The 18,431-nt window shown below is 34.8% G+C and overlaps 3 protein-coding genes and 1 non-coding gene across 4 annotated transcripts; 3 read left to right on the top strand and 1 right to left on the bottom strand.

The window, feature by feature from the left end:
- Positions 1–2,481: 2,481 nt before the first annotated feature.
- Positions 2,482–5,239, top strand: LOC121765776 (phosphoribosylformylglycinamidine cyclo-ligase, chloroplastic/mitochondrial-like). Its single transcript, XM_042162004.1, has 9 exons — positions 2,482–2,688; positions 2,895–3,229; positions 3,338–3,432; positions 3,523–3,624; positions 3,699–3,758; positions 4,147–4,319; positions 4,419–4,521; positions 4,625–4,783; positions 4,869–5,239. The coding sequence occupies exons 2-9, from the start codon at positions 2,923–2,925 to the stop codon at positions 5,037–5,039; spliced, it is 1,170 nt and encodes a 389-aa protein (XP_042017938.1). The 5' UTR covers positions 2,482–2,688; positions 2,895–2,922; the 3' UTR covers positions 5,040–5,239.
- Positions 5,240–6,623: 1,384 nt separating this feature from the next.
- On the top strand, positions 6,624–6,775 carry LOC121766191. Its single transcript, XR_006042928.1, has one exon. It is a non-coding gene; the product is annotated as a U4 spliceosomal RNA (small nuclear RNA).
- A 3,507-nt stretch (positions 6,776–10,282) lies between these two features.
- On the top strand, positions 10,283–13,381 carry LOC121765938 (E3 ubiquitin-protein ligase RZFP34-like). Its single transcript, XM_042162236.1, has 12 exons — positions 10,283–10,564; positions 10,903–11,029; positions 11,193–11,280; positions 11,378–11,437; positions 11,742–11,774; positions 11,872–11,949; positions 12,036–12,079; positions 12,375–12,415; positions 12,502–12,584; positions 12,671–12,762; positions 12,850–12,961; positions 13,042–13,381. The coding sequence occupies exons 2-12, from the start codon at positions 10,941–10,943 to the stop codon at positions 13,189–13,191; spliced, it is 870 nt and encodes a 289-aa protein (XP_042018170.1). The 5' UTR covers positions 10,283–10,564; positions 10,903–10,940; the 3' UTR covers positions 13,192–13,381.
- Positions 13,382–13,464: 83 nt separating this feature from the next.
- On the bottom strand, positions 13,465–15,236 carry LOC121765939 (alpha carbonic anhydrase 7-like). The gene is made up of 7 exons (XM_042162237.1): positions 15,099–15,236; positions 14,794–15,008; positions 14,600–14,706; positions 14,306–14,420; positions 14,049–14,216; positions 13,848–13,901; positions 13,465–13,604 (listed from the first exon to the last, which is right to left on the bottom strand). Exons 1-7 carry the CDS (start codon positions 15,193–15,195, stop codon positions 13,524–13,526), a joined length of 837 nt encoding a protein of 278 aa, XP_042018171.1. The 5' UTR covers positions 15,196–15,236; the 3' UTR covers positions 13,465–13,523.
- Positions 15,237–18,431: the final 3,195 nt, after the last annotated feature.

Raw genomic sequence — 18,431 nt, 5'->3', positions numbered from 1 at the left:
ATTCATTTTTTTAAAAAGCTATTAAATTTATATATTAATTTACATTTTTTATTTGGACTACACCGTCAATAAACATCTTTACTCACGCATACTTTCTTTATTTGTATATCTTATTCTAATTAACCCATACTCTTTGATCATTAGTCACACATCTTCTTTTTGTTATTGTTTTTATTCCACTTAGATTATAAATTAAAATTGCATAAATATTTCATTCATTAGGGAGTAGTAAATTCTTTATTTAGAGTGAGACAAGATAAGTACATTTCAGTTTTTAAAAATTTTCACATTGTTTTGAATTCTTATTTTCTATATATTTATTATATTTTGTATTCATCATTTGAAACTCTTATGTCCCACTGCATACCACGGGTGTTAATACCAGTCTCATAAAAAACTAAATCTAATTGCACTTTAAACTAGATCTAATGGCCCCTAATTTGATCTAATGGTCGGTCTCCCTCCGTGCCGCCTCCAACTCGTCCTGCAGGCTCATGAGCAAGGTTTGAAGCACGCTCTTCTCCACGGGATCCGTCGCCACCCGCCATTCGGCCATCGTCTTGATCAACTGAGCGCGCGTTTGGGCGCGAGCGAAGAATTTGAGATCCTCGGTGGATTGGGCAATGGGGGATGCCGACCGGACCTCCTGGGAAGCCCCGGCGTTCCCCCTCGCCTCCCGATGAGCGCGCTTGCGCCCCATCGGGCGAGGTCGGCCACCGACAGAACGCGGCGTGGGGAACTCCTGCGTCGTCTCGGGGAGGTCGTGGGAACCACCGCTGCTACCGCTGAAATCGCCAGTGTAGTTCAGTCGTTGCTTCTTCGGCCAGCCAGAGTCGACACCTACTCGGAACTTCTCGGACTCGTTCAGCACAAGATAGCAGTTCCAGTAGGTGAAGTCCTTGTATACCCCCTTCAGTGGGAAGGCTTTATCAGCTATTCTCCTGCAGTCCTCCTCCGTTTGGCCACTGCTCATCATGCGGAGTGCGTTGGTGTACAAACCCGAAAATCGGGAGACCGCACCCCTGATTCGGTTCCAGGCCTTCCGGCAATCCTCCCCGTTGCGTGGCCTCCCCTCCGGGCAAAATCTCTGGTAGGCTGCTGCTATCTTGCCCCACATGTTGACGATCCTCTGCTCGTTCGAAACGAGAGGATCGTCGCAAACACTCACCCACGCCTTGCAGAGCGCGACGTTCTCCTCGTCCGTCCACCTCCTCCTCACCCGGCTGCGACGACTTGCCGACCTTCTTCTTGCCCTTCTTCGCGGGGGCGCCACGCCCCCGCTCTGCCCCCCTTCAACGAGAGTTCCGGAGCTCCGAGAGTATCAAACACCAAGTCATCTAAGGAGAAACTATCAAACCCCAAGGACGTTTGGGTCGATGTGTGCGATGAACCAGTCGAAAAATCTAAACTGGGGCGATAGACATCCCCCGTCGTCGCCGGGGACCCCCCAGAAGTCCACTGTGTAGCCAGTACGACCTCCGGAGTCCCCTGTGTCGGCGGTACCCCCCGGGCATCATCTGCATCCCGGGTGCCCATCCCGTTGGTGCCCACCCCGGTATCGCCGGAAACCCCCTCGGCGGACTCCCCTCCGTTGGCATCCCGGAAAACATCTGCTGCCACGGGTACATGTTGTAGTACCCGGGCATCTGACCCCATCCACTTCCCACGGGGATCTACGGAGTTTGTGACCCGCTACTCCCGGAACTAGGCTCGTTGTTGAGATCCATTTCCCTTGTTGATCTTGTACAAAAATTAAGATAGAGAGAGTACTCGTTAAAACAAGTGGTGCGAATGAAAATGACGAGCAAAGCGCGTATATATAGTGTTTCGGAAAAAAAAATTAAATTTCGCGCTAGGCGGTGCGCTGGGCGATCCGGGCGCTGCAATAGCGCCGAGCGGACCTCCCAGCGCACCGTCCAGCGCCACGCGACCGCCCAGCGCTGCGTGGTTTCTCTCTCCATTCGCCCGCTGGGCGACTACAATAGACCGCCCAGCGAACCGCCCAGCGCCGGCGCTCGGCTGGGCGGCATTGTGGATGGTCTAATTACTTTGACATTGATCACAAGTCTATATCTATATTTTTATAAATTAAATAGCTTGGATATTAAATATAAATAAAAATTTATATATAAATACAAATCTAAAAATAATTGCAATATATCAAGAGAAATAAAGAAATATTAAATAACTTAATATTTAAATTTCTTTTATTTAATAAAAAAATTATAAAAGTAAATATTAAGTTATAAGTATATGTACACGCTATTTCAATATTTCGAGAAATCTAAAAAATAATGAGTAAAATTCTTAAATAAAAACTAGTATATAGCTTAAATATAAAATTCTATACGTACTATTTTACTATTAGAGCCCAAATTTTATCCTGCATTATAAGCTCAAATTCATTATTAGAGATTTAGAGCCCAAATTTTATTTTACATTATAAGCCCAAATTAGAATCCAATAACTACACGGCTTCAACCCTAAAAGATACATGCACCGGCCCCACTCTCTCACTCTCACGGCCACCCCATTTTCTCTCTCACGCCGCCCCCTCTCGCCGCTTCCTCCTCATCTCCAGCATCTCGCCGGCGCTCCTTCCGGCCTGATTCGCCGGCATTATTGTGGTGTGCTACACTCGAAACTTATCACTTGAATCCGCAGAAAAAGCTCTCTAATTTTTCGGAGGTTAGCTTTTCTTTCACTACGAACTAACTAATCACTTTACTGCTTGTTTCTCTTTACTGCTAATTTAATGCTCTTTATCAAAAGGGTTGCTTTTATCTCGACGATTTTGCTTGATTATTCGATAAAGTTAGTTTCTTTGCTAGTCACTTAAAACCTGTATGCAATTTACTGAATTTTACAGATTGTTATCTTCTTTGTTTTTAAAGGGATTTGTTGTTTGTCAATAAGAAAAACATGAATACTTCCTGCAAACCAAACACAGAGCTCTACCGCTGTATCTGGAATTCCTCTAGTCCTATTTGTAAAGGTGATTTAGCAAGAGGACTCTTGCCTTTCTTTTCCAAGAATGAAATTAGAATTAGAAGAGGAACTAGGAAAGACAGAGCTGTAGTTTCTATGTCGAGAACCGAGGCCGCAGAGAAGAGTAATGGACTCACGTACAAGGATGCCGGTGTTGACATCGATGCTGGCTCCGAGCTTGTTAAGAGGATAGCCAAGATGGCTCCAGGAATCGGAGGTTTTGGGGGGCTTTTTCCATTAGGTATTGCTCTATCGTTACATTCAATAGTCGATGCTGAGATTTTGTTCACTTGTATTAGAATTTGATTAGCATGAATTCGTGTATATTTATCTTTGGCTCATGTATTAGGGGATTCCTATTTGGTTGCTGGCACGGATGGAGTGGGAACAAAACTTAAGCTTGCTTTCGAGACTGGAATCCATGATACTATTGGCATTGATTTGGTATAAAAACAAAAAATAGTCCATGGATGTTATTTGTTAGTCATGCTGGTGGTAATGTGTGTGTGTGTGTGTGTTTTTTTAAACGTTCAGGTTGCAATGAGTGTTAATGACATTATCACATCAGGAGCTAAGCCTTTGTTTTTCCTTGATTACTTCGCCACAAGCCATCTGGATGTTGACCTTGCGGAGAAGGTATAGGTTTTTACCAGTTGATTTCATTTATCATCTGAAAACAAAGTAATTTTGTTATATATATACGAATACAGGTCATCAAAGGCATTGTAGATGGTTGCCAACAATCTGATTGTGCCCTTCTTGGGGGAGAGGTACTTTTGGCCTTCTATTTCAATCTCTTTAGTTCTTTGAAAAATATGCGGATAAAATGTGAGGTGTTTTGGCTACCATCTAGCTCCAAATGTAATTAACTATTCATCCTCTGAAGTTCTTAAATGTATATTTTTTCATATTCCAAAAATTAGCTGGTATATATGTTAAATTTCTACTACTTTTTTTGTCAGCTGATAGTGTTTATTGAGCAATTTCTATATGGATGACGGAAAGCAAGTTACTGTTTCTCATATGCCCAATTCAATTATAAAGTCTTGTCCTTATAATACAGTCCCCTCATTCTTAAGTAAATTGTGCTTTTGGAATTGGAAACCAATATCTGACCATTGTTGTAGACTTGACTCGACTGTCCTTGATATCTTTCAGACTGCAGAGATGCCTGATTTTTATGCTGATGGTGAGTATGATCTGAGCGGCTTTGCTGTTGGCATCGTAAAGAAGGACTCTGTTATTGATGGAAAAAACATCGAGGTTGGTGATGTCCTCATTGGTCTTCCATCCAGTGGAGTGCACTCAAATGGCTTCTCCCTTGTCAGAAGGTTCGCATTTGTTCCTCTGAGATTGCCCGTTTTTTAGTTATTGTCATACTTTCTCGAAACAAAATCAGCTAATAGCCTATCCCGATTGCACTAATCCAGGGTTTTAGAAAGAAGTGGCCTTGCTTTGAAAGACAATCTTCCTGGCTCGTCTCTTAGTCTGAGCGAAGCTCTAATGGCCCCGACTGTTATATACGTAAAGCAGGTAACGCCTTTAAAGTTCTCGCTTCAAGGTGCTTAATGTACGACATAATAACACATGCTACTTGTTATCCACTTCGTTAACCTTTTTGCAATGCGTGACACAGGTTCTTGACATCATCAGCAGAGGCGGCGTCAAAGGGATTGCCCACATCACGGGCGGTGGTTTCACTGACAACATACCCCGTGTTTTCCCAAAGGGCCTTGGTGCTCTCATATATGAGAACTCGTGGGATGTTCCTCCTGTTTTCAAGTGGATTCAAGAGGTCAGCATCTATTTGTGTTGGCCTTATTATCTCTCCCTCTCTCTTCTGTTAACACCACTCACTTTAACCTTTGATGAATTTCAAGGCCGGAAGAATAGAAGACGCGGAGATGAGCCGGACTTTTAACATGGGGATTGGGATGGTGCTTGTGATGAAGGAGGATGCGGCACTCGCATTACTTCAAGACGGTCATGGCAAGAACTCGGTGTATCGGATTGGAGAGGTTGTTAGCGGGGATGGTGTGAGCTACCGATAGTCTTATGTTTCGGACACAATCATGCCGTGCTTTGCCGCATCATTAAGAAGTATTCTAAGGGAGTCCTGGTTAAAATTGAAATGTTGTCGTTATTCGGTGTGGGGCTATGAGCTTGTTGCGGAACCTTGCTCGCCTTGTTTGGGCTTGAGCTTTTCTTTTTATTAAAAAAGAATCGAAATATCGTGTTTATCCACAACTCATGCCGATTGTTCACACAGTTTATTAGCCAGATCTGTGGGGTAGATTTGCAGTGTTTAGTTACTAGGGCTGCCATTTAGGGTGTGTTTGATAAGTTAGTAATACTAAGATAGAAAATTATATATAGACATTTCTAATTGTTTGATATCATAGTTAATCTTAACTCAAAGTGGGCCCTTCCTAATCTTATTAAAATTATAATTTTAACCATGTTTATGTGAATTTAATATAATATATACAAATTTAGATGATTTCTTTTTTATCAAACAACAATAAAAAAAAATCATATCTTTACATATCTTGACATGAAGCCTGTATTTTTTTATCTTGTTTTACATATCTTCTCATATTCCATTTAAATTCATGATTTTTAAAGAGGATCGATGATGGTTTCTTGTCTACCCTAACCCTTGGTTTCTTGTCTATAGACTCTAAACTGGAACTACTGTGATGATTCGAATATTCGATTTATTTACGTTTTGAACCTCACATGCATGGGCCCATTGGTTTGTGATACATTTTACGTGGGTTTTGTTTTGGGCATTTCACAATTAAAACTGGTTACTTTTATTTTTTAGTGTGATTTGGATGGTATGATATCGACTTTGTTTTAACTTTATTCTCGGTTTCATCATAGTTCAAAAATAAATAGATACTCCATACTTGGATCATATGAAAAAAAAATTGTTATTCAATGCAGGAATAAAAACCAAATTATTCATTTTTGTATAATCACAGTTATTGCAACATGAAGTACCATTTTAATGTATAAAATATGATAGAAGAGTGTTTCTCTAAGGCCATCATAAACCAACACAACCACACATTTTATCGAGGAAAAAAACCACACCGTTTATCTTCAAGATAGATTACAAGAAACCCATCAGCAAGGGGCATTACAAAAGAAGTTGCAAATCCAAGGATCTTGATTAAAAAAATTCGTCATTTGGCTTAGTAAAATTTATAGTAATAAAAAGGATACAACTATTTAATCAAGTAATTTATCAATCATAGTAAATGGTCATGATATCATCTAATCTAAGGTCTGTTTAATTGAATTAAGAGACTTTGTTCGTGAGAGAATATAACATATATATATCCGCTACAAATGATGATAATAGTTTATTTTACCATCACGTATGAAAATGTATAGTAATATTATACAGCCAAAATAGTAAGTACTTAAATCAAGTTGAGAAGAGTTATCAAACGGTATGATTTGGTAGCAAAATCTTAGTACTATTTCTCAAAATAAATAAGAAAGAAGAGAAAAGAAAAAGAGAAAAAGAGAGAAAGTGGATTCATTCCATCCCACACCGATGGTTTTAGAAAAGTTGTAGGTGTAAGTGTGTATTATAAAAGGAAGGCTGAGAAGAGAAGTTAAGTATCTTTGCGCTTGGGGCAATGACGTAGCTAGGGAGGTTCTAACCGAGGCGCGTCTATTGCTGGTTGAAAACTATTTCCAAACTCCCTCTTCAGCCTGGGCTTGACTCGGGCCGTCGAGAATTTCTTGAAGGGCTCCCTCTTTTGGGCAAGCCCTACAATTCAGTGAAAATATTTTGGGCCCTTTCCTGCCCCTTTTCTCTTTTACAACAAAGTTTGTTTAGTAATGTCTCTAAGAATTTCTTTACTTCTCTTCAAATTTTCCAAAATATTGAGGGCTATAGTTTTGTGTACTTTATTATTATAGTGTAAGGGCCAACTTTAATTCAAATATAGTGAATTATAAACTGAATCGTTTTAATTGAGTCTCATTTATTTATAATTGGTAGATAAATTAAACTATAATTAAATAATTCTCATATGTAGGTGGGCATATTTTTTTGCGATTTTGGTTTGAGTTGGGCTATTGCTCTTTCAGTCGTCAGCCTGGCAGATTAAAGTGTGTTAGCTTTTATTCAACATAATACTGATTATTAATATATACCAGAACATTATCATAACAAATTTTTGTAGGTGTGAAGAAATATTAATAATAATAATATTGTTATGATCGATAGCATTATTATTATTATTATTATTAAGTAGCAATTTTCTATTTTATTTTTGAGCCAAAGTATGTTTCATCAATATCAAAACCATATATGAATAGCATATGAGTAGGATCCATTAAGAATTATACTCCTGCCGTCTCCGAAAAGTATGAACTATTTCCTTTTTTAGTCCGTTCTTGAAAAATATGAACGTTTTAATTTTGGACACCACTACTACACTACTAATAATATGGACTTCACTCTCCACTAACATTATTTTCACTATCATTTCTCCATTTCTCTCTTGTTTTATTAATTGTGCATTAAAACGCATGTGCTCAATCAAAAGTTTATATACTTTTTTCAGGGACAAAGAGAGTATTTGAAGAAATGAAAAATACATATAAAAACGAATTATACACATAAATTCCATGAAAAACAGATGTATTATAGTGAAAAAAATAAAGCAACTCATAGTATTATTTTGTCGTATCTCTCTCATATTGGAGTGATTTTAGAAAATTCAAAGTTGTACAAATAATAAATAAGAAAAATTCATGGTATTTGATTTTGCTACGCCACACCGAAGATTTAAATGCACATGTTCTGAAACTTCGACTTCTCATGTGCCTTAATTACTGGAGTTGTTTATGTTTGCCCAATACCAACTTGCGTAGTCTGATTTCTTTCCTTCTCCCAAGGAAAATATGCAAGATCCATTCACTCCAACTATCATTTTCCTTCTTTGCCAACATGATAAGATTGAGAATTTGAAAAAACAAATTTTATTTTGTTTATACTATCAGAAAAGCTTGAAAGAAATTGCAGAACTTTATAGATCCAATTGTTTTGTTGGTTAACAACTTGTTAGGGAATGCTTTCTGTAATTTTGGTGAGGCAACAAAGATCTGGAGTTAAAATTGTCCAATTCCCTTCTTCTTTTATTGGTATGATCCTATGATCTTTCTAACCTTCTTCTTTGTAACTTGGAATTATCCTATTAGTACTTGACAAAGACAATGCTCCCAGATTTGATTGGTGAAAAGCCTTTGGTTGCCATCAAAGTTTATTATACAGTGTAGGGTTAGTTTGCAATACCACAAAAAGAATATTTCTTTCAAAAAAATTGCAAAATATAGGATGACTCGGAAACAAATAAATTTTGACACGTGCCATATTTGTATATGCAACTTTTTGACAAAATGTTGTGTTTCTAAAGCTGGAAATGTTTAATGTCAAAGTTTTGGATTGAGTTCAGATTTTGTAGTGATCGTTCTTGTGTTGCTATATGGAAAACAAGGATACATGGAAGAATAAAAAAGTTAGTGGATTACACACAACAAGTTGATCAAAAAGTTAGGTCCAAAATGACGATAAAGCTTTCTTCCAATTCAACTATTTAAGCCAACATCTTTTTAGACTTCCCATTTCCCTTTCCGTGTCAAGATTTACTTGAAATTTCTCATAATTATTCTACCATAACTTCGCATCTTGCTTGCTGCAAACACGACCACATTTAGTAGATGCCGCCGGGTAGTCAATATAAAACGTCAATTATTCCTTTTCCCTATTTAACTATATTTGGAAATTAACTTATCTTAATTAGTACTAACATATTTTCTCCTAAAAACCACAGCATCTGTCCGTATATATTGTTTGTCCCGCTGCATTTCTGAAAAGATAATGTCACATGTAGGTAATAGAAACATTTTGAAAATTAATATTCCTTTAATAATAATATAATATGCATTCTTTTCTTTTCAGTCCATTTAGTATTTTTTAAATTTTAAAAAGGCTCTTTCTCTCTAAAACGGTGAACATAGGCAAAACTACATATACTTGAGGAGGGGCTTTAGCCCTTAATGAATTCATATTTTTACTTTTTTTCTAATATAAAGTTTTAAAATTTATTCATGTTTTTCTCATATTATTATATAAAAGTCTCTATTAATAATCTAAATTATCTAAAAGTTTATTTTTAGAATAAAAATTTAAAAATTTAGCCTCTATTTATTTTCATTCAGTCTCCTTAATTAGAGGTGAGACTCATTCTTATATTTTATTTATTCTAATTATTATAATCATATAAAAAGTTAGAAGTAATAATTACAATTCTCTCTGTTTCATAAGAGTAAGAATTGTTGGTTGGACATGAAATTTTTATATAGAAAAAAATAATTGAATTTATTATTTATAAAACTTTTGGTATCAACTTTGTTCACGCGCACTGTAGGTTGCGCGTGAGATCATACTTAAGCTGAGGAACAGACCATATGATAGATGGGACCAATTTATTGTCACAAAATCTGACAAAATTATCCATTTGTTTGAAGAAAACAAACCCATAGAATCTAATTCCAGTTTCGCCTGTTTTAACAAATTTACTGGTCTCAATTTTTTTAATGGTCACCCAATTTAAAATATCTTTTACTATAAATTATTACTACTACTAACTATACTTTATTCCTTTTATTATGTGAAATATTCTTTCAGCATTAGATTTTTAAAAAAGTTATCCTACTAGTTAGTTAAATAGAGAGAAATTAAAATATTGATTTTTGAAAAAAAGACTTACTTAAATATCTTAAAGCGGGTATGAATTTCAAAGACTCACTTAGATATCTTAACAATGGTTATGAATTTAATAAAGATGGAGAAAGGGGGTATGAATCTTATTAAAGGGTGGAGAGAGTATATTAAATTAAGATAATTTTACAAGAATTGCAATAAAAAATTTAGTTGCATAAATCTCCCAACTAAGTTGAGACACTTTTTTTTAATATAGAGATTAAAAAATGTTGTTAATTGAATTAAATAAAGATGAATTAAAATAAAAAAAGGAATAAAGTAGTACAAATAAGAAAGTAAAGTAGTAGAACACATAATAAAATAATTTTATTTTTATAAAAAAATGAAATTATTAAATTTAATTGGGGTGAAGGTAAATTGTGTTTAATCAATTTTGAAATTATAGCAGCTTCGAAAAGCATTATTCATTGGATATTTCCAAAGAGGAAAACAGCAAGATTCAGTACACATCGTAACATCGTTGTCAAGGAAACAAGAATTGTAGAAAAGCACAGAATATGATTTGCAGTTGAAAACTAGTCCATGTGAGTTCCAAGTTTAGCTACAAATACGCGCGTTGTTTGTCTTCACCAGCATCATTATTGGCCAAACCCAACTACAACAACTTCGCACATTCATATTCGAAGCTCTAACCTAAATTATACTACTATTTTCTTCGCGGTGAAGAAAGGGATTGCATCGTTTCTAACCAACCATCTGCAAATTTAAATCTCTAATTCTCTTCGTTGAGTTTGGCATAATTGGTGCCCTTGAATTCCATCACAGGTAATGTACATTTTTTTCCTTTTTCTGAGAAACGGCTGATGAATGTAGAGAAGGATGGTGTTATTTTGGAATTTTGAGGGGTCCCTTTTGGGGATTTTGGAGTATTTCGATTAGTTTTGTGTGAAAGATGCAATCTTTGATGGGATATTACAGGAGGGCCAATGTGCTTACTTTTCAAGATTTGACATTTGTTAATTTTTTTGATAATTAGGGTGTGATTGATTGCTTATATATTTATAATCCAATCATTGTTTTTTTTCCTACAGATCTATGTTAATGGTTTTCTTTTCTGTATTTGATTTTTTATATTCTGGTTCTTGTTCCTTGTGAATTTTCAGGAGGGTTATATCAACATTTCTTTGAATTTGGAAGAAAAATGGACGGTGATCTGAAGAATCATGAGAAATCTCATTCACATGTAGATGGTGATGAATGCAGGACAGCGATGGGGTTTGGCAACTATGGGTATATATCTCAAAATTTCACTTCATTTTGACCATTGCTTCAAATTTGAGTTGTTTTGAATGTCTTGCTGATTGACCTATGATTGTTTCTTATGTTTTTTTATTTGAAGATTGAAGCTGAAGCCTCTCTGTATAGGTAGATAATGTTTTTTTCTAAATTTCAGCTGCTCGCATTATCGGAGGAGGTGCAAGATCATAGCACCCTGTTGCAATGAAGTATTTGATTGCAGGCACTGCCACAATGAAGCAAAGGTGCTCCAATATGATTCTAACTTTGTGTATTGAAGAAGCTTATGTGATTCCATTTGTTAGCTTAATTTATAACCATTATTTTTTATTTATTGAGCAGAATTTGATAGATGTTGATACACTTGAACGCCATGATATCCCACGTCATGAAGTAACAAGGGTCAGTATTGTGTGTTTTCATTCTTGAATGGAGTTCTTGCATGATCGATAATAAGTGCTCTCGGTTACCTTTAGAATAAGGAGAGGGTGACTTATTTGGTCAATCTGATTGAACCAAGTTAAGATTTTCAATTTTTTTGATGTGGTTGCGGAAGTAGTTTGAATGTGCTCATTTTGTTCTGTATTTTCCTTGTTTTCGTAAAAACTTGTGTAGTTTTAGTTATTGTACAAGTTTTACTTAGAACATATGCATGTTTTAAGAATCATATATTATAACTTTATTTTAATATCCTATCTGGTTTCAGGTCATCTGCTCATTGTGTAATACGGAACAAGATGTAAGTTTCTGCATTCATACTTACGAACTAGGGATGTTTTATTCAAGTTTTCTGAAGATCTCTTTATTAAAATATTATGCTTTTCCTTGCCATGTAGGCTCAACAAATATGTATTTCTTGTGGTGTTTGCTTGGGGAAGTACTATTGCTCAAAATGCAAATTCTTCGATGATGATGTAAGATTCTTCATTATATTCTTTAAAAAATTAAACCCTGTTTCTTTCTAAATTATCTACTTAAAACCAACATGGTTCTCATTCAGGTTTCAAAGAATCAGTATCACTGCGATAAATGTGGAATCTGCAGGTTGATTGCTTTTCTCTGTCTCTCATTTTAATTCAAAACAAGGTGTTATAAAATATGTCGTATGGTGCATCATCATTGTCTAGTTTCATAAACTGTAATTATATTTTTCATCCAGCCGTTGGTCCTTGTTCCCCTCATTATATCTCATGTTTCAAAACAACCACGATTAACGTATAACAACAGCTCTATTTCCTTACAATGTTGCGCACCCTGTCCCCAAGGTCTCACAGAGAGTTCTTTTAAAACTTACCTGTATATATATTTTCTCATTTCACTTCTTTCCTTTGTTGCGTAGAACTGGTGGTGAAGAAAACTTTTTTCACTGTGATAGATGTGGTAAGTCGAACTAACCAACCTCATCGCCTTTTTCTTTCTTTTATTTAGAAATCAAGCATTTGAAGTTACTCTAATTCTTGTTTCAGAGTGTTGCTACTCAAACTTGCTGAAAGAGTCACACTTATGCATAGAGAAAGCCATGCACCACAACTGCCCCATTTGCTTCGAGGTAAACACAAGTTGCTTGAATGAGGTGCTAGCGAGTGATAATCAGTTGTTTGCCTAAAGTTTAACTTGTATTGCCTCCAAATGCAGTATATTTTTGATACAACCAAAGACATAACGGTCCTCCCCTGTGGCCACACAATTCATCTCGACTGTGTTAAAGAGATGGAAACTCGTTTCCAGTAAGATTCTCACTCGTTTGTTAATGATTCCCCTGACTACATATCATTATCCATGATCGGCTATTTAAATACGAGCTTTGGTTGCAGGTATACTTGCCCGGTATGCTTGAAATCGTACTGTGACATGACTCGCGTCTGGGAAAAGCTTGATGAAGAGGTTGCATTGACACCTATGCCTCAAATATACCAAAATAAAATGGTAGGAATTTTGTATAGTTAAAAATCGAAGCTTGTTTTACCTATAAACAGAAAATCTAATGTGATTGGTATTTTTATTAGGTGTGGATCCTTTGCAATGACTGTGGAGAAACAAGTGAGGTGAACTATCACATTGTGGCTCACAAATGCTTGAACTGCAGGTCTTACAACACAAGTCAGACGAGAGGAGGCCACGCGTCCTGCTCGTCTGGAGTATCCGAGATGCTCTGATGATCAGCCTTCCCGTCTATCGATTGCAACCAACACGTTGTTGGTAGCTTGCATTGCAGCTGGAAGATCCATTTAATTTTTTCCTTCATTCCTTAATCATGCCTTATCTAATCATTCTACTTTGATGCATAATTTCCATGTACTACTTTTACTTATTCTCATCTGATCAATACAAGAGTTTAATTCTCTTTCTCTCTTTTACAAACACACAATTGTAAGCTAATGCATGTGAACAACAAAAAGACATGAAATTTGAGAAAATACAAGGAGAAGTAAAGTGACTTTTCCTTTTATTACAAAATACTAAATCATACAAATTTATAAAATGTGATTCAAATTTCATCTACAGGGCTGCAAATGAAAATGTCTCGACTGTTTTCGGGTTGCAATGGCCTTGCATTTTTCTCAACGTACTATCAAGATAAAAAAGAATCATTAGTATACATATTTACAATATTAAATTGTGAGAAGGAAATATTAATCTACATACGAGTATAAAGTCCATGATTAATAAGAAATATATCATCGAATAAATTTTCTATTGATAATTTGAATAATCTAAGAAATATATTCTAGAAAACATAGCCATTACAAATCTCTTATATTCTCGAATAAATTTTCTATTAATAATTTAAATTATTTTTGTTTAAACTTACATCATGAACAGCTTCTCTAAGCAACTTCACCTGGTCCATGGAAACAGTTCTAACCTGAAAAATGGGTCAAAATCATCTTATCGTACCGAACCCCATTGTATATCATTTCAAGACATTTTAATGCCGTAAACTGCATAAAGATAAAATAAAATACGAAACATAATAAGATTGGTTAGACATACAACATGACAATAATATTACCTTCTTATTGATAGTCCAAATAACTCCTTGGGTACATGGAGGAACAGTGAGAGATCCCATATATCTGTAATACTTTTTGTTGTGCACATTGATTTCAGTTGCATCGATCATCCCCACTGCTACCTCTTCGTCTTTCTTATCAATCATCGACCTTATACTCGGAATGAACTGACACAACAAAAATATTAAAAATTGAAAATCGAAAGTGTTACATAAATATGAAATACTATTAATATGGAGTAGTACATATAGAAGACCTTGGAGAGAAATTTGTCAGGTTTTCCAATCTTGTATAGGACTCCAAGGACATAAATTTTGTTTTGGAGGTTGGGATCTGTACTGAGGTGCACCAAGTGTAACTCCATGTCATAACTGTTCCAAAATAAACCAACTATTGATTTTATGGTGATTATATAACACTTAAGGACCGTTCGATAAGAAAGATGGGATAAGGGAGTAATTAGAACATACATTTTAGGTCAGATAACTTCAAGACAAAAGAGTTATCTACTCTAGCAAACGGATCCTTAATCATGTGTGTGTTTACTTACCTTCTTCCGTGGATAGTGTGCTCGGAGGGAGAGTGCCAGTGGGCTTGGCGGAGAGGGTAGTCACTGCCATTGATCACAACTGATCCACCATCACCAAACCATTCAATCTGCAAACATTCATCCATCCTTCCTTAGTTATTCAAGTTTCGTTCGACTAATTATAACAAACATGATGTGGTTTAGTATAATCTTACTTGAATGTCATGGCCTCTATTCTTGACAGTTGCATTAGCAGCTCTATAATTGATCTTCTTATCTTGATCTGAAATAAGTCTAACTCTCTCATTTGACAAATCAATTGGAGACTGCATACTTCCATTGCTGCATTCACTCCATTCCTTTTTTATCTCTCCCCATTTTGCTGGACCTTTTTCTCCATTTTCTGAATAGTCAAACTCTCTTTCATCCTCTGATCAAAAACACAAATTAAGAATGAGATTCATTACATGCTAAAACTATCAAGAGAATGTAAAGTCTTCGATATTGTTACGTTACATACCCACTTCTTGAGCAGTGCTTGATTCTGATGCAATCAAAATGAGCAACAGAATCAGCATTGGATCAAGATTGTTGTGCTTCTTGCTCCTGCTCTTCATTATGCTTTTTCCTCTTAATTTTCTCCTTCTCTTCCTTCTTTTTTTTTTGGTAAGTTTGGGGTTGGACAAGTACAACTATTTATGTCTATTTTATGTAAGAGAAACAACAAAACAGGTCACAATTTTGTCATTTTTCAGGTTGGGGATTAACTGGTGATTTTTTAATTCTTAAATTATAAAACTCCATCTAGAAATAGTAACTTAATTTGCTGGCACCAATTTCATAGTATAATCCAACATGCATTGTACTGCTGGCACATTAAGCCATGCACATTACAAAAATATGCACCACAGACATATAATTATTTTATTATTCTATACAAAGGAAAATTAATAGTTTATATCTTAAATTATTACTTATCGATCAAAAATGTCTATATTGACAACAATAATAATAGTATAGTATATATATATGAATTATCTGAAAATCAATAAAAATATTGTTATTCATGATAATTATAATAAAATACATATATTATCTAAATAATATTAGTACTAATATTTTGCATACAATTATACTTATTAAAAAATAATCAATAATTCAGTATATATATTAACTACATATATTCTATTATAAAATACCACATGGGACTTACTAACTTTCTACTCTGATCAATACTTAATTTGTGGTATTTGGAACGATAACAACTTCATAGTTTATACAGATTTGGAGAGGGTTAATATGATTTTAAAGCTTTGTTAAGGGAAGACTGTATCACTTAATTTATTTGGTAATAATTATTTCTGAGCTATATTGCATGCATTACTCTTTGGACTGAAACAATAATTGAGAGGTTCTAACGGAAATATTCGCGAACATCAGTAATGATCACCGATCCGACGTGGTTCTTGTTTCCTTCTGTTTGTCACGACTGAAAAGAACATTTTATATTATTATATAGTAGTAGAGATAATTATTTTAAATTTTTTGAGTGACTGTGGAGTAGTTCATAATACAAAATACATAATAATATAATCCATTCGTATATCACCATTAACGACACAGTGATAGAAAAAGTTTTTCTTGATTATCAAAAGCATGGCTGCTCTAAAAACATAACATCATATTCGTACTATAAAGTTGGAATATTACTTGCCATAGACCATTATTTAATACTAGAGTGAACTATAAAACTAGTATCCAAAAAATAGGGTTTGCACATTTTTAATACCCAACATTTATAAAATCACATTTTCAATCCAAAAGTTTTAATAAATCCCAAATTCAGTCCCAATTTTTACTATAATATCCTTTAGCCCTTGAGGGGTATATTTGTCCAGTTAGTTTGATTTGAAGACCAAACTTTAATATTTGTCGACTGTGTTGAAAAGTTTGAAGTTTGTACAATATATAGGTTTGTATTTTATCCCTACCCTAATACTATATCTATAAATAATTTCAAAATCAGAAATTCTCGTTTCCCACTTATTATTTTTATACTGAAATAAAATCCTAATAAATAAATATAATGTGTATAAAAAAATGAAATTCCTAGGTACTTGAAAGTTTGGGCCCTAAAATTCTAGCTCTGGAAGTCCATTGGACTTGAAGTTTGGGTTCATAGCCATCAGTTATTATGGAAAGCCAATTCATGCCTTCTATGTGTACTTTTTGTTTTATTAAATCATTGTATAATATTTTATTTTAATAAGTATTTTTATATTTTATCTCGTCCAGTCCTTATGTTATGATTCTGTTAACTATTCCATATTTATTTTAATAAGTGCTTGCATATTTATCTCGTCCGATTCTTGTGTTACGATTCTGTTAACCATTCCATCATGTAATAACATGTCTCCCATTAATTAATGAAATAAATTTAACTTATTATTCTAGCTTGAAATTTAAATATTGATATGAAATTTTCTTTTCGCCAATCTCTTTTTTAGTGACAAATTGATATGGGTGCATCATCTTCGTCTATAAAAAAGAAATTGAAGTTAAATTTTGTTTATTTAACCCACACATAGCATTTTAATGCTAGCTATGTATTCATAATACGACATGGAATTATTTTAAATAAAAATGGAAGGCATGTTATTTAGTTTTAACGGAAAATATGATGGTCCCTTTAAATTACGATCAAATAAAACCAAATACTCTAAAAATACCAAAAACTCATTAAAATAAAAGTTTAAATAAAAAGTTAATAAATTAAAAACAATTCGTATAATAAATCTTTTAGTCGGAATCAAAGCTTCGCGAACTTTCCACAGCAAAAATATCTATACTTATTAAGAAAGAGCAAATGCAAGTGGACTGGCAGAGGGGGTGACCGGTAGGGGGCATGCGGTGCGGTGGCCGATTTCTATTTGAGGAAAATTTATTGTAAGCACTCAGCATATCTAAATATGGATGACCATGACATATTAGTATATTTATTGAATAAACGAAAAGGGTTCATGGTCAGTTGTTTTAGGAGCTAATAAAAAACTATACAGTATACAAAGTACGATTATTCAATAAAAGTCTAAAACGATAAAAATAAATAAATAAATAAATAATTGTATAAATATGTATTTTTTGTAGAACAAATTCAGTGTTTCGCGAACTTTCCACAGCATAATAAATAGCGGTTGGAGAAGCATGCGGTGGCAGATTTCTATTTGAGGAAAGTTTCTACTCACCAAAATATCTAAACCCTAAACTGAGGGATCAACGGTTAATCATGGAGCACTTAACCAAATTATTGTTTTGGCGGCTTATTATTTGATTACGTGTAAATCCCACATTTCTCTATGCTCGCTCCACCTTCTTCCATTCTCTCTCAATGACTCTCTCTATATATATATATATGTGTATGGACGTATGGTATATCTCCTCAATACCAGCAAATTAAGTTGAGAGAAGAAACACATTGCATTGGTAGTTATGGCCTCCAAAAATAATGTAGTAGGTATCTTGTTTCTGCTGCTTCTGCTGTCGGGAAACATTTACATAGATGTAGCAGCTTCAAGTAATAGGAAATTGATGGCGGAAGAGGTGAAGAAGAAGACGACGACGGATCAGAGAGAGACCGACCAAGTTGATGTAAACAATCACCACTCCATTCCGAGGAGCTCTTGGGATAACGGCCAGAATGGCCCCTGATGTTGTTTGCATGCAACTACTTCCTACCTTCTTCATGTTTTATTTTATTTCTACAAATTACTTAATTATCAAGCATATTGTTTAATAGTATGATTGATGAATATACATCTGTATTACTTAGTATCGTTATAACTGCAGTAAGATT

Source organism: Salvia splendens, chromosome 14 (assembly GCF_004379255.2).
Source record: "Salvia splendens isolate huo1 chromosome 14, SspV2, whole genome shotgun sequence".
Lineage (NCBI taxonomy): Eukaryota > Viridiplantae > Streptophyta > Magnoliopsida > Lamiales > Lamiaceae > Salvia > Salvia splendens.
The sequence above is the reverse complement of the archived record's forward strand: the minus strand, read 5'-3'. Positions and strand labels throughout refer to the sequence as shown.

What these genes read in the sequence shown, in the direction of transcription:
- LOC121765776 (XM_042162004.1), top strand. Translation starts at nt 2,923, where the DNA reads ATGAATACTTCCTGCAAACCAAACACAGAGCTCTACCGCTGTATCTGG. An exon ending in ATGTTGACCTTGCGGAGAAG is followed by an intron (nt 3,625 to 3,698) that starts GTATAGGTTTTT and finishes ATACGAATACAG; the next exon opens with GTCATCAAAGGCATTGTAGA. An exon ending in GGCTTCTCCCTTGTCAGAAG is followed by an intron (nt 4,320 to 4,418) that starts GTTCGCATTTGT and finishes GCACTAATCCAG; the next exon opens with GGTTTTAGAAAGAAGTGGCC.
- LOC121765938 (XM_042162236.1), top strand. Translation starts at nt 10,941, where the DNA reads ATGGACGGTGATCTGAAGAATCATGAGAAATCTCATTCACATGTAGAT. An exon ending in ACTGCCACAATGAAGCAAAG is followed by an intron (nt 11,281 to 11,377) that starts GTGCTCCAATAT and finishes TTTATTGAGCAG; the next exon opens with AATTTGATAGATGTTGATAC. An exon ending in CACGTCATGAAGTAACAAGG is followed by an intron (nt 11,438 to 11,741) that starts GTCAGTATTGTG and finishes ATCTGGTTTCAG; the next exon opens with GTCATCTGCTCATTGTGTAA.
- LOC121765939 (XM_042162237.1), bottom strand. Translation starts at nt 15,195, where the DNA reads ATGAAGAGCAGGAGCAAGAAGCACAACAATCTTGATCCAATGCTGATT. An exon ending in AAGCACTGCTCAAGAAGTGG is followed by an intron (nt 15,009 to 15,098) that starts GTATGTAACGTA and finishes GTTTTTGATCAG; the next exon opens with AGGATGAAAGAGAGTTTGAC. An exon ending in TTTGGACTATCAATAAGAAG is followed by an intron (nt 13,902 to 14,048) that starts GTAATATTATTG and finishes CCCATTTTTCAG; the next exon opens with GTTAGAACTGTTTCCATGGA.